This window comes from Berghia stephanieae, chromosome 11 (assembly GCF_034508935.2).
Source record: "Berghia stephanieae isolate SIO BIC M18660-M18661 chromosome 11, UCSD_Bste_1.3, whole genome shotgun sequence".
Classification (NCBI taxonomy): domain Eukaryota; kingdom Metazoa; phylum Mollusca; class Gastropoda; order Nudibranchia; family Aeolidiidae; genus Berghia; species Berghia stephanieae.
In genome coordinates this window covers 32,958,249-32,971,051 of record NC_088370.1, presented here as the reverse complement: position 1 = coordinate 32,971,051, position 12,803 = coordinate 32,958,249, and the positions used below count along the sequence as shown (strand labels likewise).

The window sequence follows — 12,803 nt, the reverse complement described above, 5'->3', positions numbered from 1 at the left end:
TATATATAAAATAATATATTTTTCACACGATACAATATTCTGTTTAGTACAAACACTTTCCCGATTGCTACTACAAAAAACACCTGACAGCAGTTTTTTTTCCTCAACACATATTGAAATTGAATATTTACAGTGAATAAAAAGTATTGAAAAACAAGAAAAATGAAGGTAATATGAACTGTTTGTTTTTAAGGGTTTTACGGCGCTTGCAACACATTTAGGTTATATCAGCGACAGTAAAAAGGAAGAAAATTGGATAGTGAAAAGATTCTAGATGTACAATAAAAAAGGACTTGAGGAAAAAAGTAAGACAAAGGGGAGTGGTTAAAATAGCGAACAGATGTTGATTCCAAGAGCACACTATCAGTGAACTTAGTTTGAGATCACCTAAATGTCTCACCCATACACCAGCAGAAGATCTCACTAAGAGGAATACACTCAAATGCTTACATTTTATATTCAAAATGACAAACATAATAATACATAACAGAGAGATGATTTACAAGGAAATAAATATCATCTCCCAAAACAATAACTATGCATTTGACTGTTTCCCTCCCAGCCAAGCACCACGGCCAGGGCCAGGGCAAAACCAAGTAATCTCAATCCAAGACAAAGACAGAAAGCAAATTGGAAAACAGATACAGGGGGATAGAAGACACAGTAAGTGCCACCCTGCCCACTATGGGAAGCCAGGAACCCCACCCAGTAATTTGAACTGTGAGAGATCAATTTTGAACATAAACATTCACAGAAGAAGTATGGGTAACAGTTATTTATATGTAAAACTTCTTATTTGATGAGAATCACCGTGACTGTGTGCCTTTATGTTTTGAAAAGCAAATAATTAATTAAGGGCTCTGCAATCTCATTCACATATATGACACTTCTCTGTTGTAAAACAGATGACAACATTAAAGATATTTACAATTATTTAAACAAAGAAAGAGAAAAAAAAGTGAAGATAAAATCTAAAAATAAACAAAACAACAACAAGAAAAATAACAAAAAATTAAAAAAAACAACAAATGAAATAAGTCTTATCATGGTATGATATGAACAAAGATTAAATTAAACTTCACTAAGTTCTTGTAAACGTCCTTCAAAGTCATATAAGGCCCTGAGACAGAATTCATTATGTAATCTATAGGACAAAACGAATAGCAGATAATTGCCTGCCACCATTTGGGGGATGCTAGTCTATTGCAAAGTCACTTTCCACCAGATTTAACAGAATCACCAATTATTTCTCGATGGAAAGAGCTGACTGTAGCCAGATATGAAACTGGCCCATCGACTTAAAAGCACTACAGATCGAACTCTTAGAGAAACCCAAAGCTACAACATGCATTCTATTATCAATATTCATAATAACTGGAGTATGTTCCCTTGGGTTTATCTCCAGTCCGTTTAGAACGACTCTTCACACTTTCATTATCCGAATAATCCCTTTGCCTCGTTCTAGTCTCTCCCCCCGATGGTCTTCCTTCTTTTCTCCTCGTCCTTCTTTGACTGTACTCTGAGCCTGAAAAATCATCGGACACATTCCCATCATACTTTTTCTTTGACCTCCCACTTCGTCTTTTGCCACCACTTCTCACCGAGAGATTATCCTCTGACGCTGATCGTCTCTTAGCATCCATTCTAGAAAGTTCTTTTTCTTTCCTCTTTTTCCTTCTTGAACGACTGTGCGTTGATCCAGTGTCTGAATCCAGCTGGCTATCAGAAGTGAATCTATCCTTGGACCTGCTACGACTTCTGGAAGCTTTTCGACTACGGGATCGACGTCGTGTCGGCTGCTCATCGTCGGATGATTCCCCTTTTACCGATGACGACCTGTGCTTTTTCTTCTTGGAACGCCTCCTTTGTGATGGGGTCCCACCATCCGTATCTGAATCATTCCTCTTTTTACTACGACTTCTGGAATTACTTCTACTTCTGCTTCTTTCACGAGAATCTTTATCTCCCGTCTTTGTAGTGGATCTGGATTTCCTCCTCCCTTCCCTTTTCTCCCCACCATCCCCGACATCGTTACTTTTTTGTCTTTTCTTTTTTTTATTCACAGTCGATGTGTTATCAGAATCATTTTCTACATAGGAGTCTTCTTCTGTTGCAGTCGCTTCATTTTTGTTCTTCGGCTTTGGGACGTATTCTGGTATACTAGTATGTCGAGATGATTTCCAGTCACCCTCGTCGTATACGGAGCCACTTTGACTACCCCCTTCGTCTCTCTGTGTCTGTGACTTTAAAAAACTTGGCTCTTGAAGACGTAGTGGATATCCTTGTCGACCAAGCTGCCTGCCACGATTATTTGAAGACACTGGTTGGGCATTGCTGCGCTGTTGTGGTCCTGAAACGGGATAGCCATTATTTCTTTCCTCATCCCTTCTAGGAGGAGGACCTCGCTGACGGTAATTATTTTCACCACGATCATTATCATCATAAGTAGCCATGTTGTTAACATAAACTTCTCCCCTCCCACTAACAGCAAACGTTTCAGTTGGAGGACGAATCAAAGACGTTTTGGACTCATCACGGTTTTGATAATACCTTTGAACATAGGCCGGATCACGGGAATTAGCATTTTCTCCGGCTGGCCTGCCACCGCGATTAGCATTGTTCCTGCTGTACTGATAGTTTGTAACGGGCGGCTTTTCATTAGTGACAACAATTTGGGGTTCATCAACGGTTTCATCTTTCTCTGCTCGATGACGAAAGAACTGTAAAAGAATCACCATGCCAGCGAGAATGGCCAGAAAATCAGCCAGGATGCACATTCCAAAGGACCAGGAGAGGTAGTTCTCGTCATTATTCTGTAACCAATTATTGCCTGTATTAGATGACTTGATGCCAAATACTAAAATGGCAATGAATAGGAGAATTGCTGAGGAATAGAAGTAAAAGAAAAAAGCTCAGGTAAAATAAAAATAAATGTAATCTCAATTAGAAATTAATTCTGACAGACCACCTCATAAGATTTGACCGTTTTTTAACATGGTTAACATACCAACAAAAAGGCAAACCAAACTTGAGAGTTGCTGGAATGACTTGAGCAAATCATATTCATATGAACAACATAATTACAATACAAACTAACAAAACAAACTGCTGCAACTCGCATGTCCACTTTATCATGAAAACTGCCTTGATGCCTTAGTAAAAACGAAGAATTGTCAAATTACTTAGAGATGAGTCGGAATTGAATCTCACCTTATCAGATATTTTCAGAATTTCCTTGACACTTTAAACTCGCCCAACACAAAATAGATTTTTCTTACCCAAAAAGGGAAGCAACAAGTAGGTACATTCTCTACATAATATTGTTCAGCAAAATGAGCTTTACAACAAGGTGTAAAGCATTTATAGCTATAACAAATGTACATTTCAAAATTTTGTGTTGTACAAAAGAAGTTTAGAATGAAAAAATTGTAAAGTTGCATTGTTATGAATGTGATGATTTTCCTATGGTTTGTAAGGAGAGCATTAAAGTTGCGTATTGGTCAGTGTGAACAAATTTTCTGTAGTCCTTCAGAGCCACCAGGCCATGCATGGAGCCGGAGTTTATCCCAGTTTCTATAGCGTGAAATGGACAATAGCAATTGCTTGCTACCCTTCGAATAGGATGCTAGTCTATCGCAAAGTAATTCCACCAGATCTAACAGACTCAGCACCCAATCACTGCCGGGTGGAAAGGGGATAAAAAAAAAAATCTCGACTGCACTCAGGATCGATCTCAGTCCCTTTTCTTGTGAAGCGAGTGCTCTACCAACTGAGCTATCGAGACCCCCCGTGAACAAACATACCTGTAAGTATTAGTATGAGACTTGCTGCCACAGCCAAAATTCTTTTGATGAGATACCGGTATGGGGAGTAAGGGAAGCAATTGATAAGGTTGACAATCAGGAGGATGCAGTCGATGAGAACCAAAACCAACGAAAGCGTGACCAGTACTTGTGTTGTCCTGAACCAGGCTAAGAAGAAAAAAAATAAAACAGAAAGAAAATGAGAAAATATATTATTTGAAATCACTGAGCTTCTTTAACTCTTCTGAAGCTGATATACAGAGAAGTGGTAAGACCTGGAATGAGATAAAAAAGTTAGCTCAGGATAGAGAAGGATGGAAACTGTTTGTCTGTGGCCTATACCCTGATCCAGGGTGAAAAAGGCAATGACGATGATGATGAATTCACTGAGGCCAAACTAAGACAAGTGAAAAACTACTCTAGTTCATCACATTTGTAGTTGTAGTGATGATGGTGATATGATGATAATGTTGCTTGTTGTGATGTTTGTAGTTTATACATTTGTTATGTTAGATTTATTTGGACCTTGAATGAATGAAGGAAAGTCTTTAATTTTTATCATAAAATTGGTTCTAGTCCATATATATAAGCCTTAAAAAGGTTATTAAAAAAAATTTTCAACAAAAAAAAAAAAAAATTAGATAAATAATAAATTCCCTTTTTATTCATCCCTAAGGGGAAATTTTTCTTTATGGTCTATTCCAAGGGAAGACTGGAATAACCTAGGCGTCAGCCGCAGTGCAGCGCCGCAAAGTGAGCTAAGGCTAGGTGACTTGCTCAAGGCCACACAACGAGGCGGGTAGTCGAACTCGGTACCTTTCGGGTACGAAGCAAAGACCGTACCACTGAGCCACGCTGTCCCATGAGAGGGGATATATATATTTGTAATATTTTACAGGAGGCAACACACTAGAGTGAACAAAGATTTAAAATTAAAAAAATTGATGTGGGACATTAATCCCTGTGCGTCTATGTAGTCTAGTGGTATGACACTCACTGATGAAGTAGTAGTGGTAGTGAAGATGACTATAAGGATAATGATGATGACGTAATGGTGGTGGTGGTTGCTGTGGCTTTGATAATGATGTGGAGGTAGCTGTGGTATTAATGATGATGATGTGATGGTTGTGGTTGTAGTAGTGGCGGTGGTAGTGATGATGACGAGGAGGAGGATAATGATGTAAAGGCGGTGGTGGTTGCTATAGTTTTGATAATGATGTGGAGGTTGATGTGGTAGTAATGATGATGTGGTGGTGGCTGCAGTAATAGAGGCGAATCTCTGCCAAATTTCATCAAAATTGATACACTCGTTCACTATTTTATTTTACTCGCGACCAACCCCACATTTCAGGAAAAAAACCTCATATTTTTTTCCAATTTCATTTAATATTTAACCATAATTTATCCCATGCTTTCCATACATGAAAATGATTTTATGAAAATAAAGCTTATATTCTGACCTTTAAAATGATAATCAACACATGACATTTATTTTTTAATTAAAACAAAATTACTGAAAACAGTAAGTGGGCCATGTTGACTGCAAACCCAACTTTCCCGATCGCCACTAGATGCTGGTTTTGAGGCAGCAGTGAGTCAGTGAGATCACAGATTATCTCTGTAAAATTGACTAAATATTTCAACAGAAAAATATAAATAACCCTGGAACCATGAGTCATGGAGAAACAAATAAGGTATCAAATTTTATGTTTTTTCAAGTCCCATCCCCCTTGACTGGGAAAATTTAAGATATTTTGAGTATGAATATTTTATCAAAGTGCCTAGGGAGTATGTGAGTATGTGTAGCCGAAGGATTAGAAGAATATGATATCTTGTTTCATGATGATGTGTAGCGCTTGTACTATGTACGGGTAATGTTTACTCAAAAAAATTAAATGGTATACAATACAAGGTATAACGAATAAATAATATAGCTGTTTAGAAACTGCTGAAGTCTGAAGTGGTGAACTTACAAGGAATGAGGAAATCTCTTAGATCGTCCAATTCTTTGTTGAGTACCCACCAACAGCCATCGTACTTTCGGTTCACTAGGGCGTTGACAGGCGGGTAGTATTCTTTGAAACATACTGACCACAGACCTACGTTCTCAAATCCTACATTGTCTTTTCCTGATGATTCTACCCACCGATCGGACGCAAATGAAAGTAATAAAGCAATAAGACACAAAAGTGTCAGTACACTACCGACGCGTCCCAATGTTTTGGAACGGACCGCCATCTTGTGCCAGAATTTATCACAAGTTCAAGAATTCAACGAAATTTAGTTTATGAGTCAATAACTCAAATTATGTATTGATTATTTAATTTAACCATTTCTGATATAAATGTTTTGGTATCCAAAACCCTTTAAAATATATTTCTGTTAAATAATGTTATTGTTTAAGCTAAAGCTTAGTCAGTTATACCAGATGGCTAGAAACATTGTGACTGAAATCAGCTGCAAAACAAATTTATAAAAACCAGGAAGTGATCCTAAACAACCAAGCTGGTCATCCTCACACACTTACACACACACACAAACACACACACACACACACACACACACACACACACACACACACACACACAAACACACACACAAAAGTGTAAACAAAGGGAACGCTTTTTGTTTTGTATACTAAATAAAAATAAAAAGGATCCAAATAAAAAACAAAAATGAGAAAGAGGAAGAAAAAAAAAAAAATAAAGGAAAGAAACAAACTCAATGCTTTAAATGTGCACCTAAATAGCAAGATTTTACACGCCAGTTGGAGATTGAGAGAACAGCACGAAGACGTTTCGGGACTGTTCCTTCTTCAAGTAGCCAATGAAAGATTATTGTGACCCGTCATCTGAAATTATATAGGCCTGAATCTGATATCTTAAAGTGATTTTAAAGTTGAAATTACCAGAAATGTGAGATTTCAGTTATTGTTACTTTATCGAAAACTTACCTCTCCATGCGAATGAGCAAGACACGTATTCAACTTGTGACAAAAAATTGAATTTCAAGCTTTTAAATCTCACCGACATGGAGGCAGTAGATCACAATACTCCTCTTTGTTATCTCAATTCTATCGGTTGTAGAATAATAAGAGACTAATAATACCGAGTTCGATCACCCGCCGCTGCGCTGTGTGGCCTTGAGCAAGTCACCTCGCCCTAGCGCAATTTGCGGTGCTGCACTGCTGCTGACGCCTGGGGTATTCTAGTCTTCCCTTGGAATAGACCCTAAAGACAAATTTCCCGTTTAGGATGAATAAAGGGAATTTTATTTTATTTTTTAAATAATATAATAATAATAATAATATAATAATAATAATAATAATAATAATAATAATAATAATAATAATAAAATAATAATAATAATAATAATAATAATAATAATAATGATAATAATAATAATAATAATAATAATAATAATAATAATAATAATAATAATGATGATGATGATGATAATAATAATAATAATAATAATAATAATAATAATAATAATAATAATAATAATAATGATAATAATAATAATAATAATAATAATAATAATAATAATAATAATAATAATAATAATAATAATAATAATAATAATAATAATAATAATAATAATAATGATAATAACTCTTATGATATTATGCAGATGATGCTGATGATGATGATGATGATGATGATGATGATGATGATGATGATGATGATGATGATGATGATGATGATGATGATGATGATGATGATGACTATCATCATCGTCATAATCATCATCATTTAGACGACGGAAAAAGAAGACAGAAATATAGAAAGAGAGAAAGCAAGCAAGAAAGAAAGAGAGGAAGAGACTTTTCTTTTCTACAAATTTTCTTAGAAAGAGTGCGAGAAGTTAATTCACGAATGCGAAGGTCGCGACAACGGTTACGAGATTTTCCGTGACCAACTTACCTAGTAACGCATAGTAACTATGTACACGAGTTGTTCCTCTAACACCAAACAGTAGGGTCAGTGGTGGTTCCTAGGAAAAATATTGTGAAAAATTAAAGCGATGGAAGGCTTACCTTTTCTCCCGGGAAATACTTTCGTTGACCCGACAGTAAGTAGTTAATATAGTTAAAGTTTTGGTCTTTAGTTAGGACAAGCAAACATGGTAGCATCTGCTGAAAAGTACAATTACCATTGCTCACTCTCTTCGATTTGAATGAATAGGATACATGTTTTCATTCCTATACTATCTTAGTACCAGTCACTGGTCAGATTCCATCACTTGAAATTACATATACATTTGATTTACTGCTGATATCATCAGATGAACTCCTCTGATTTCTTAATTAAAAACGAATCCTTCTCCATTAACAATAGCAACTTCTCCATTCTCCATTGCAATTACAAACCGCAATGTGTTCCAAAGTGTTATTTGTATCCATAAGTATCAGATCGATTTTGAATTATGGAAATGTTTTCGAAAATTTCTCTCTCATTTCTTTAAAGAATCTATTGTTTGGAGGAAAAGTAGGAAATCAGTTTGTAATTTAGTGTTATTTAGCTATTTTATTGTCTATGCCGAGTGCAATTTTTTTTCATGGAGCTTTTAAATCTCACCGACATTGAGGCAGCAGATTACAACACTCCTCTTTGTTATCTCAATTCTAATTGTTGTAGAAAAAATAAGAGCCTAATAATATCGAGTTCGATCACTTACAATAAATGGAAATTAATTTTATGCATCATTGTCAGACTCAAATGATCATCGCGGGAGGCCTTCCGAAAGCTCCTACACCCCCAGTATTTGTTTTTTATAATGTTCTAGTAGGGGTTTTGGGAGGGGGACTTTTTTTTCCTTTAAAAAAAGTCTCCCCCCTCCCAAACCCCCTACTAGAACATTATAAAAAAAGTTTTCCCCCTCCCAAACCCCCTACTAGAACAAGAATACTGGGGATGTAGGAGCTTTCGGAAGGCCTCCCATCATCGCATTACTTATTTCAAGCTGTTAGTATTCCTGATTAATTTGACACTATCGATGAACGTATCGAAATTTCTACATTTCTGTCCCCTTCATGCAAAAAAAAAAAAAAAAAAAAAAAAAAAATTAAATATAAATAATAATGTGGTATTATCTCCCTTGCATCAAAATCATCGATAACAGAACAAGGTTTTAGATCGACCATCCTGGCATTTACAATTTCTTCTTCTTTTTCATCATCTTCATAGAAATTGATCAAGGTCATTATGGTTCTGTGATTTAGTCTTTGCTTCGTACCCGTATGATACCAAGTTCAAATATCCACCGCGTTATGTGGTCTTCAGCATGCCACCTCTTTCCATCTCAAGGTGCAGCGCTGCACTGCAGCTGACACTGGGGTTAATTAAGTCTTTACTTGGATTATACCCTAAGACGAATTTCTGATTGAGGATATATAAAGGAAACTTTATTACTTATTTACTTTTTTTTCATACTTTGAGGGAGATCGTGTAATACATGTTACAGGGTGTTGATGCTCGCGTGTGTGTGTGTGTGTGTGTGTGTGTGTGTGTGTGTGTGTGTGTGTTGGGGTTGCTGTATCACAACATTTATTTACAATTGTTGTCAACCATTAGCAAATTATTATTATTATTATTATTATTATTATTATTATTATTATTATTATTATTATTATTATTATTATTATTATTATTATTATTATTATTATTATTATTATTATTATTGTTATTATTATTCTTCTTCTTCTTCTTCTTCTTCTTCTTCTTCTTCTTCTTCTTCTTCTTCTTCTTCTTCTTCTTCTTCTTCTTCTTCTTCTTCTTCTTCTTTTATTATTATTATTATTATTATTATTATTATTATTATTATTATTATTATTATTTTCTCTCATATCTTTTCAGAAAAGTAAATATCATGTCAGTCAGACTTTAGACTACAAAAATGGGTACGCTCTGCCAAGAAGGCCAGAGAGGGGCATTGGCGGAACACAGCTGTTTTACAACCAATTGTCTGAAAGTGAGCTGGATGATTTGGCCAACTTCAACCCCACACTGACCTATGGACAGGCAAAGCAAGCACCTCCAGCAGCGTTTATTCCTGCTCATGTGGCATGGGACAAGAAAGTGAGTAGCTCTCTTTTGGAGAGAAATGAATAATCTATCATTTTTAATCTGTTCGAATGTTGTTTTTTTTCTTCTTGTTTTAAATTATATACATATCAACAATTTCATTATCAACTGAGTAGCAAATTAAAATATTTTGTTAAAGGTTTTTAGTTGAAACATGTTTGCTGAGTTGTTGGTTGTATTCACTTTGTGAAAACACTTCCCTATAACCCGTTTACATTTTGTTTTTTGTCTTTTCTGTAGGTACTCAAATTCAATGCCTACTTCAAGCAGACGGTACATGAATCTCCTGCAGAATATTTCAGAGTTAGACCAGTAGAAATTTTCTATTACTTAGAAGATGACAGCATCTCAGTTATCGAACCACATGTGGAGAACTCTGGCATGCCACAAGGTATGGGATGAGAAATGATTATACACTGTATTTGCTATTTTTACCCCCTTTCTATAGAAATTAGTAAAATAAAGCCATTTTCTTTTTGTTCGAGCCTGATTATCTGTCTATGTACGTACGTTAATCTAAGGCATGTAAAGAGATTTCCTCTATAATCATGAACGTGATGAAAATACATGTATCCACGTAGTTCATATAGAATTAGAATTCCTTTTCATTTGATTAAGGAAAGTCGCCTTTTAGGAACTCTTTTTATATAAATATCCTTACAACAGTTTGCCGTAGTCTAAGGTGGAGTATTGTTAATTAAGTGCCCCCCCCCCCCAAAAAAAAAAAAAAAAAAAGAAAAAGAAAAGAAAAAAAAAATGAAAACAACACTTTGCCCAAATTGTGTAATTATCGTCACCCATTTATGCCACTGACCAAGTTCAATATAATTTGAGTTTGTTGATTTTCCAGACTCCTACTCTGCAGTTCAACCATCAACGCGGTAATCAAATTTTAAAAGAATGTATCTTCTCTGGTTCCTTGAGATCATTTGACCATTTTGAGCATTTACACATTAAAGAGGTTATACGTTTTTGAATTTAACCATCCTTCTTTTTATTATTTTTTGTAGGCAAACTGATCAAACGTCAAAGGCTTCCAAAGAACGACCAAGGCGACAACTGGCACTGGAAAGACATCAACCTGGGAATGAACATCACCTTTTATGGAAAGAATTTCCATATCACCAACTGCGATAAGTTCACAAAGGTAAGGAAAAAAATATATTTTGTTTTAAAATAACCCTTTTTAAAATCAAATTCCCATTTACACTTTTTCAAAGAGTGCCTTGTTTATTTATCTTTGGTTTATTTATAATGCTTAATGATTAGAATAGAAAGAGCCATTTTGGTAACATCAGTATGATCAAGTGAAAAAAGAATCCTTTTTGAGTTCTCCACAATAATATCGTTTATTGTTATTAACTGGAAAGAAATACATAAATGTTTCTATCGTATTTTTCTAGACTTTTCCATTGATTTAATGATGAAATATTACAATTATTTGTTTCATGTCATATTATTTCAACAATGCACCCATGATTCAACTTTAAAAATCATCCGACCTTTATGATATTAATCAAATGATTGTTAAAAGAATGACAACACTTTAAAAATTTGTGTTCTGTGCCCTTGTGCAAGTCACCTCGCCTTAGCTTACTTTTTGACATCATACTGTGGCTGATGAGTGGGTTATTCTAGAGTTTTATTGGCATACATCCTAAAGACAAATGTCCCCCGGGGAATGAATAAAGGGAATTGTAATTGTATTGTGATCGTAATTGTGTCTTTTTTTTCCTTTTTACAATTTATAATGATAATAATAATAATAATAATAATAATAATAATAATAATAATAATAATAATAATAATAATAATAATAATAATAACAATAATAATAATAATAATAATAATAATAATAATAATAATAATAATAATAATAATAATAATAATGATGATGATGATGATGACGATGATGATGATGATGGTGATGATGATGATAATAATAATAATAATAATAATAATAATAATAATAATAACAATAATAATAATAATAATAATAATAATAATAATATAATAATAATAATAATAATAATAATAATAATAATGATAATAATAATAATAATAATAATAATAATAATAATAATAATAATAATAATAATAATAATAATAATAATAATAATAATAATGATAATAATAATAATAATAAATAATAATAATAATAATAATAATAATAATAATAATAATAATATAATAATGATAATAATAATAATAATAATAATAATAATAATAATAATAATAATAATAATAATAATAATAATAATAATAATAATAATAATAATAATAATGATAATAATAATAATAATAATAATAAATGAAACTTTCTAATTATTTCCAGGACTTTTTAGAAAGTGAAGGTATTGAGGTTGAACAACCCGTTTCTTTTGAGGAAGACCCGTATATTACAAAACGTGTTGAGGCTGCTGCTCTACGCACCTACACAACCAAAACATCCTTCGACAAATTGAAGCAGTTCAAGGAATTGGACAGAAAAGTCCTTCGGTTCTTCTGCGTTTGGGATGATCGTGACAGCATGTTCGGGGAGATGAGACCCTTCGTAGTTCATGTGAGTTTCAGCCATGTACTTTTCTACCTATAAACCCATTTCAGAATAAGACTCCAAAATGAAAAAAAAAAAACAAAACAAAACCCACACGTCTTTTTACTTTGCTTTTATCTCTTCCTTAAACTTAATCTATTTGTAAGAAATTTATATTGTGTGTCCCGTTACCAGTCTGTGTAGTCTTCTGTTAAAATTAATACCATTAAAAAAAAAAACACCTGAAATCTACATAGTATAGCCCATTGTCCCTTTAACTTGAATGAAACCTGTTAAACACATCTTTATCCATTTGCTTAGTTGCCTTTTTCTTTAATGAACCCTCTCCTTACCAACCATAGGAAAATCGTCACATTC

General features: G+C 33.9%; 2 protein-coding genes across 3 annotated transcripts in view; one reads left to right on the top strand and one right to left on the bottom strand.

The window, feature by feature from the left end:
- Positions 1–913: 913 nt before the first annotated feature.
- Positions 914–6,041, bottom strand: LOC144956399 (uncharacterized). Its single transcript, XM_078886899.1, has 3 exons — positions 5,777–6,041; positions 3,804–3,971; positions 914–2,884 (listed from the first exon to the last, which is right to left on the bottom strand). The coding sequence occupies exons 1-3, from the start codon at positions 6,039–6,041 to the stop codon at positions 1,359–1,361; spliced, it is 1,959 nt and encodes a 652-aa protein (XP_078743025.1). The 3' UTR covers positions 914–1,358.
- A 1,693-nt stretch (positions 6,042–7,734) lies between these two features.
- Positions 7,735–12,803, top strand: part of LOC144957342 (EF-hand domain-containing protein 1-like) — an 89,454-nt gene continuing 84,385 nt past the window's right edge. Inside the window, exons 1-5 of one of the 2 annotated variants that reach the window (XM_078888513.1) lie at positions 7,735–7,877; positions 9,662–9,883; positions 10,130–10,280; positions 10,900–11,036; positions 12,225–12,452. In XM_078888513.1, coding sequence (XP_078744639.1) covers positions 7,830–7,877; positions 9,662–9,883; positions 10,130–10,280; positions 10,900–11,036; positions 12,225–12,452 — 786 coding nt within the window. In that variant the 5' untranslated portion in view covers positions 7,735–7,829. The remainder of the gene's footprint in view (positions 7,878–9,661; positions 9,884–10,129; positions 10,281–10,899; positions 11,037–12,224; positions 12,453–12,803) is intronic. The other variant, XM_078888511.1, reaches the window with a different exon arrangement.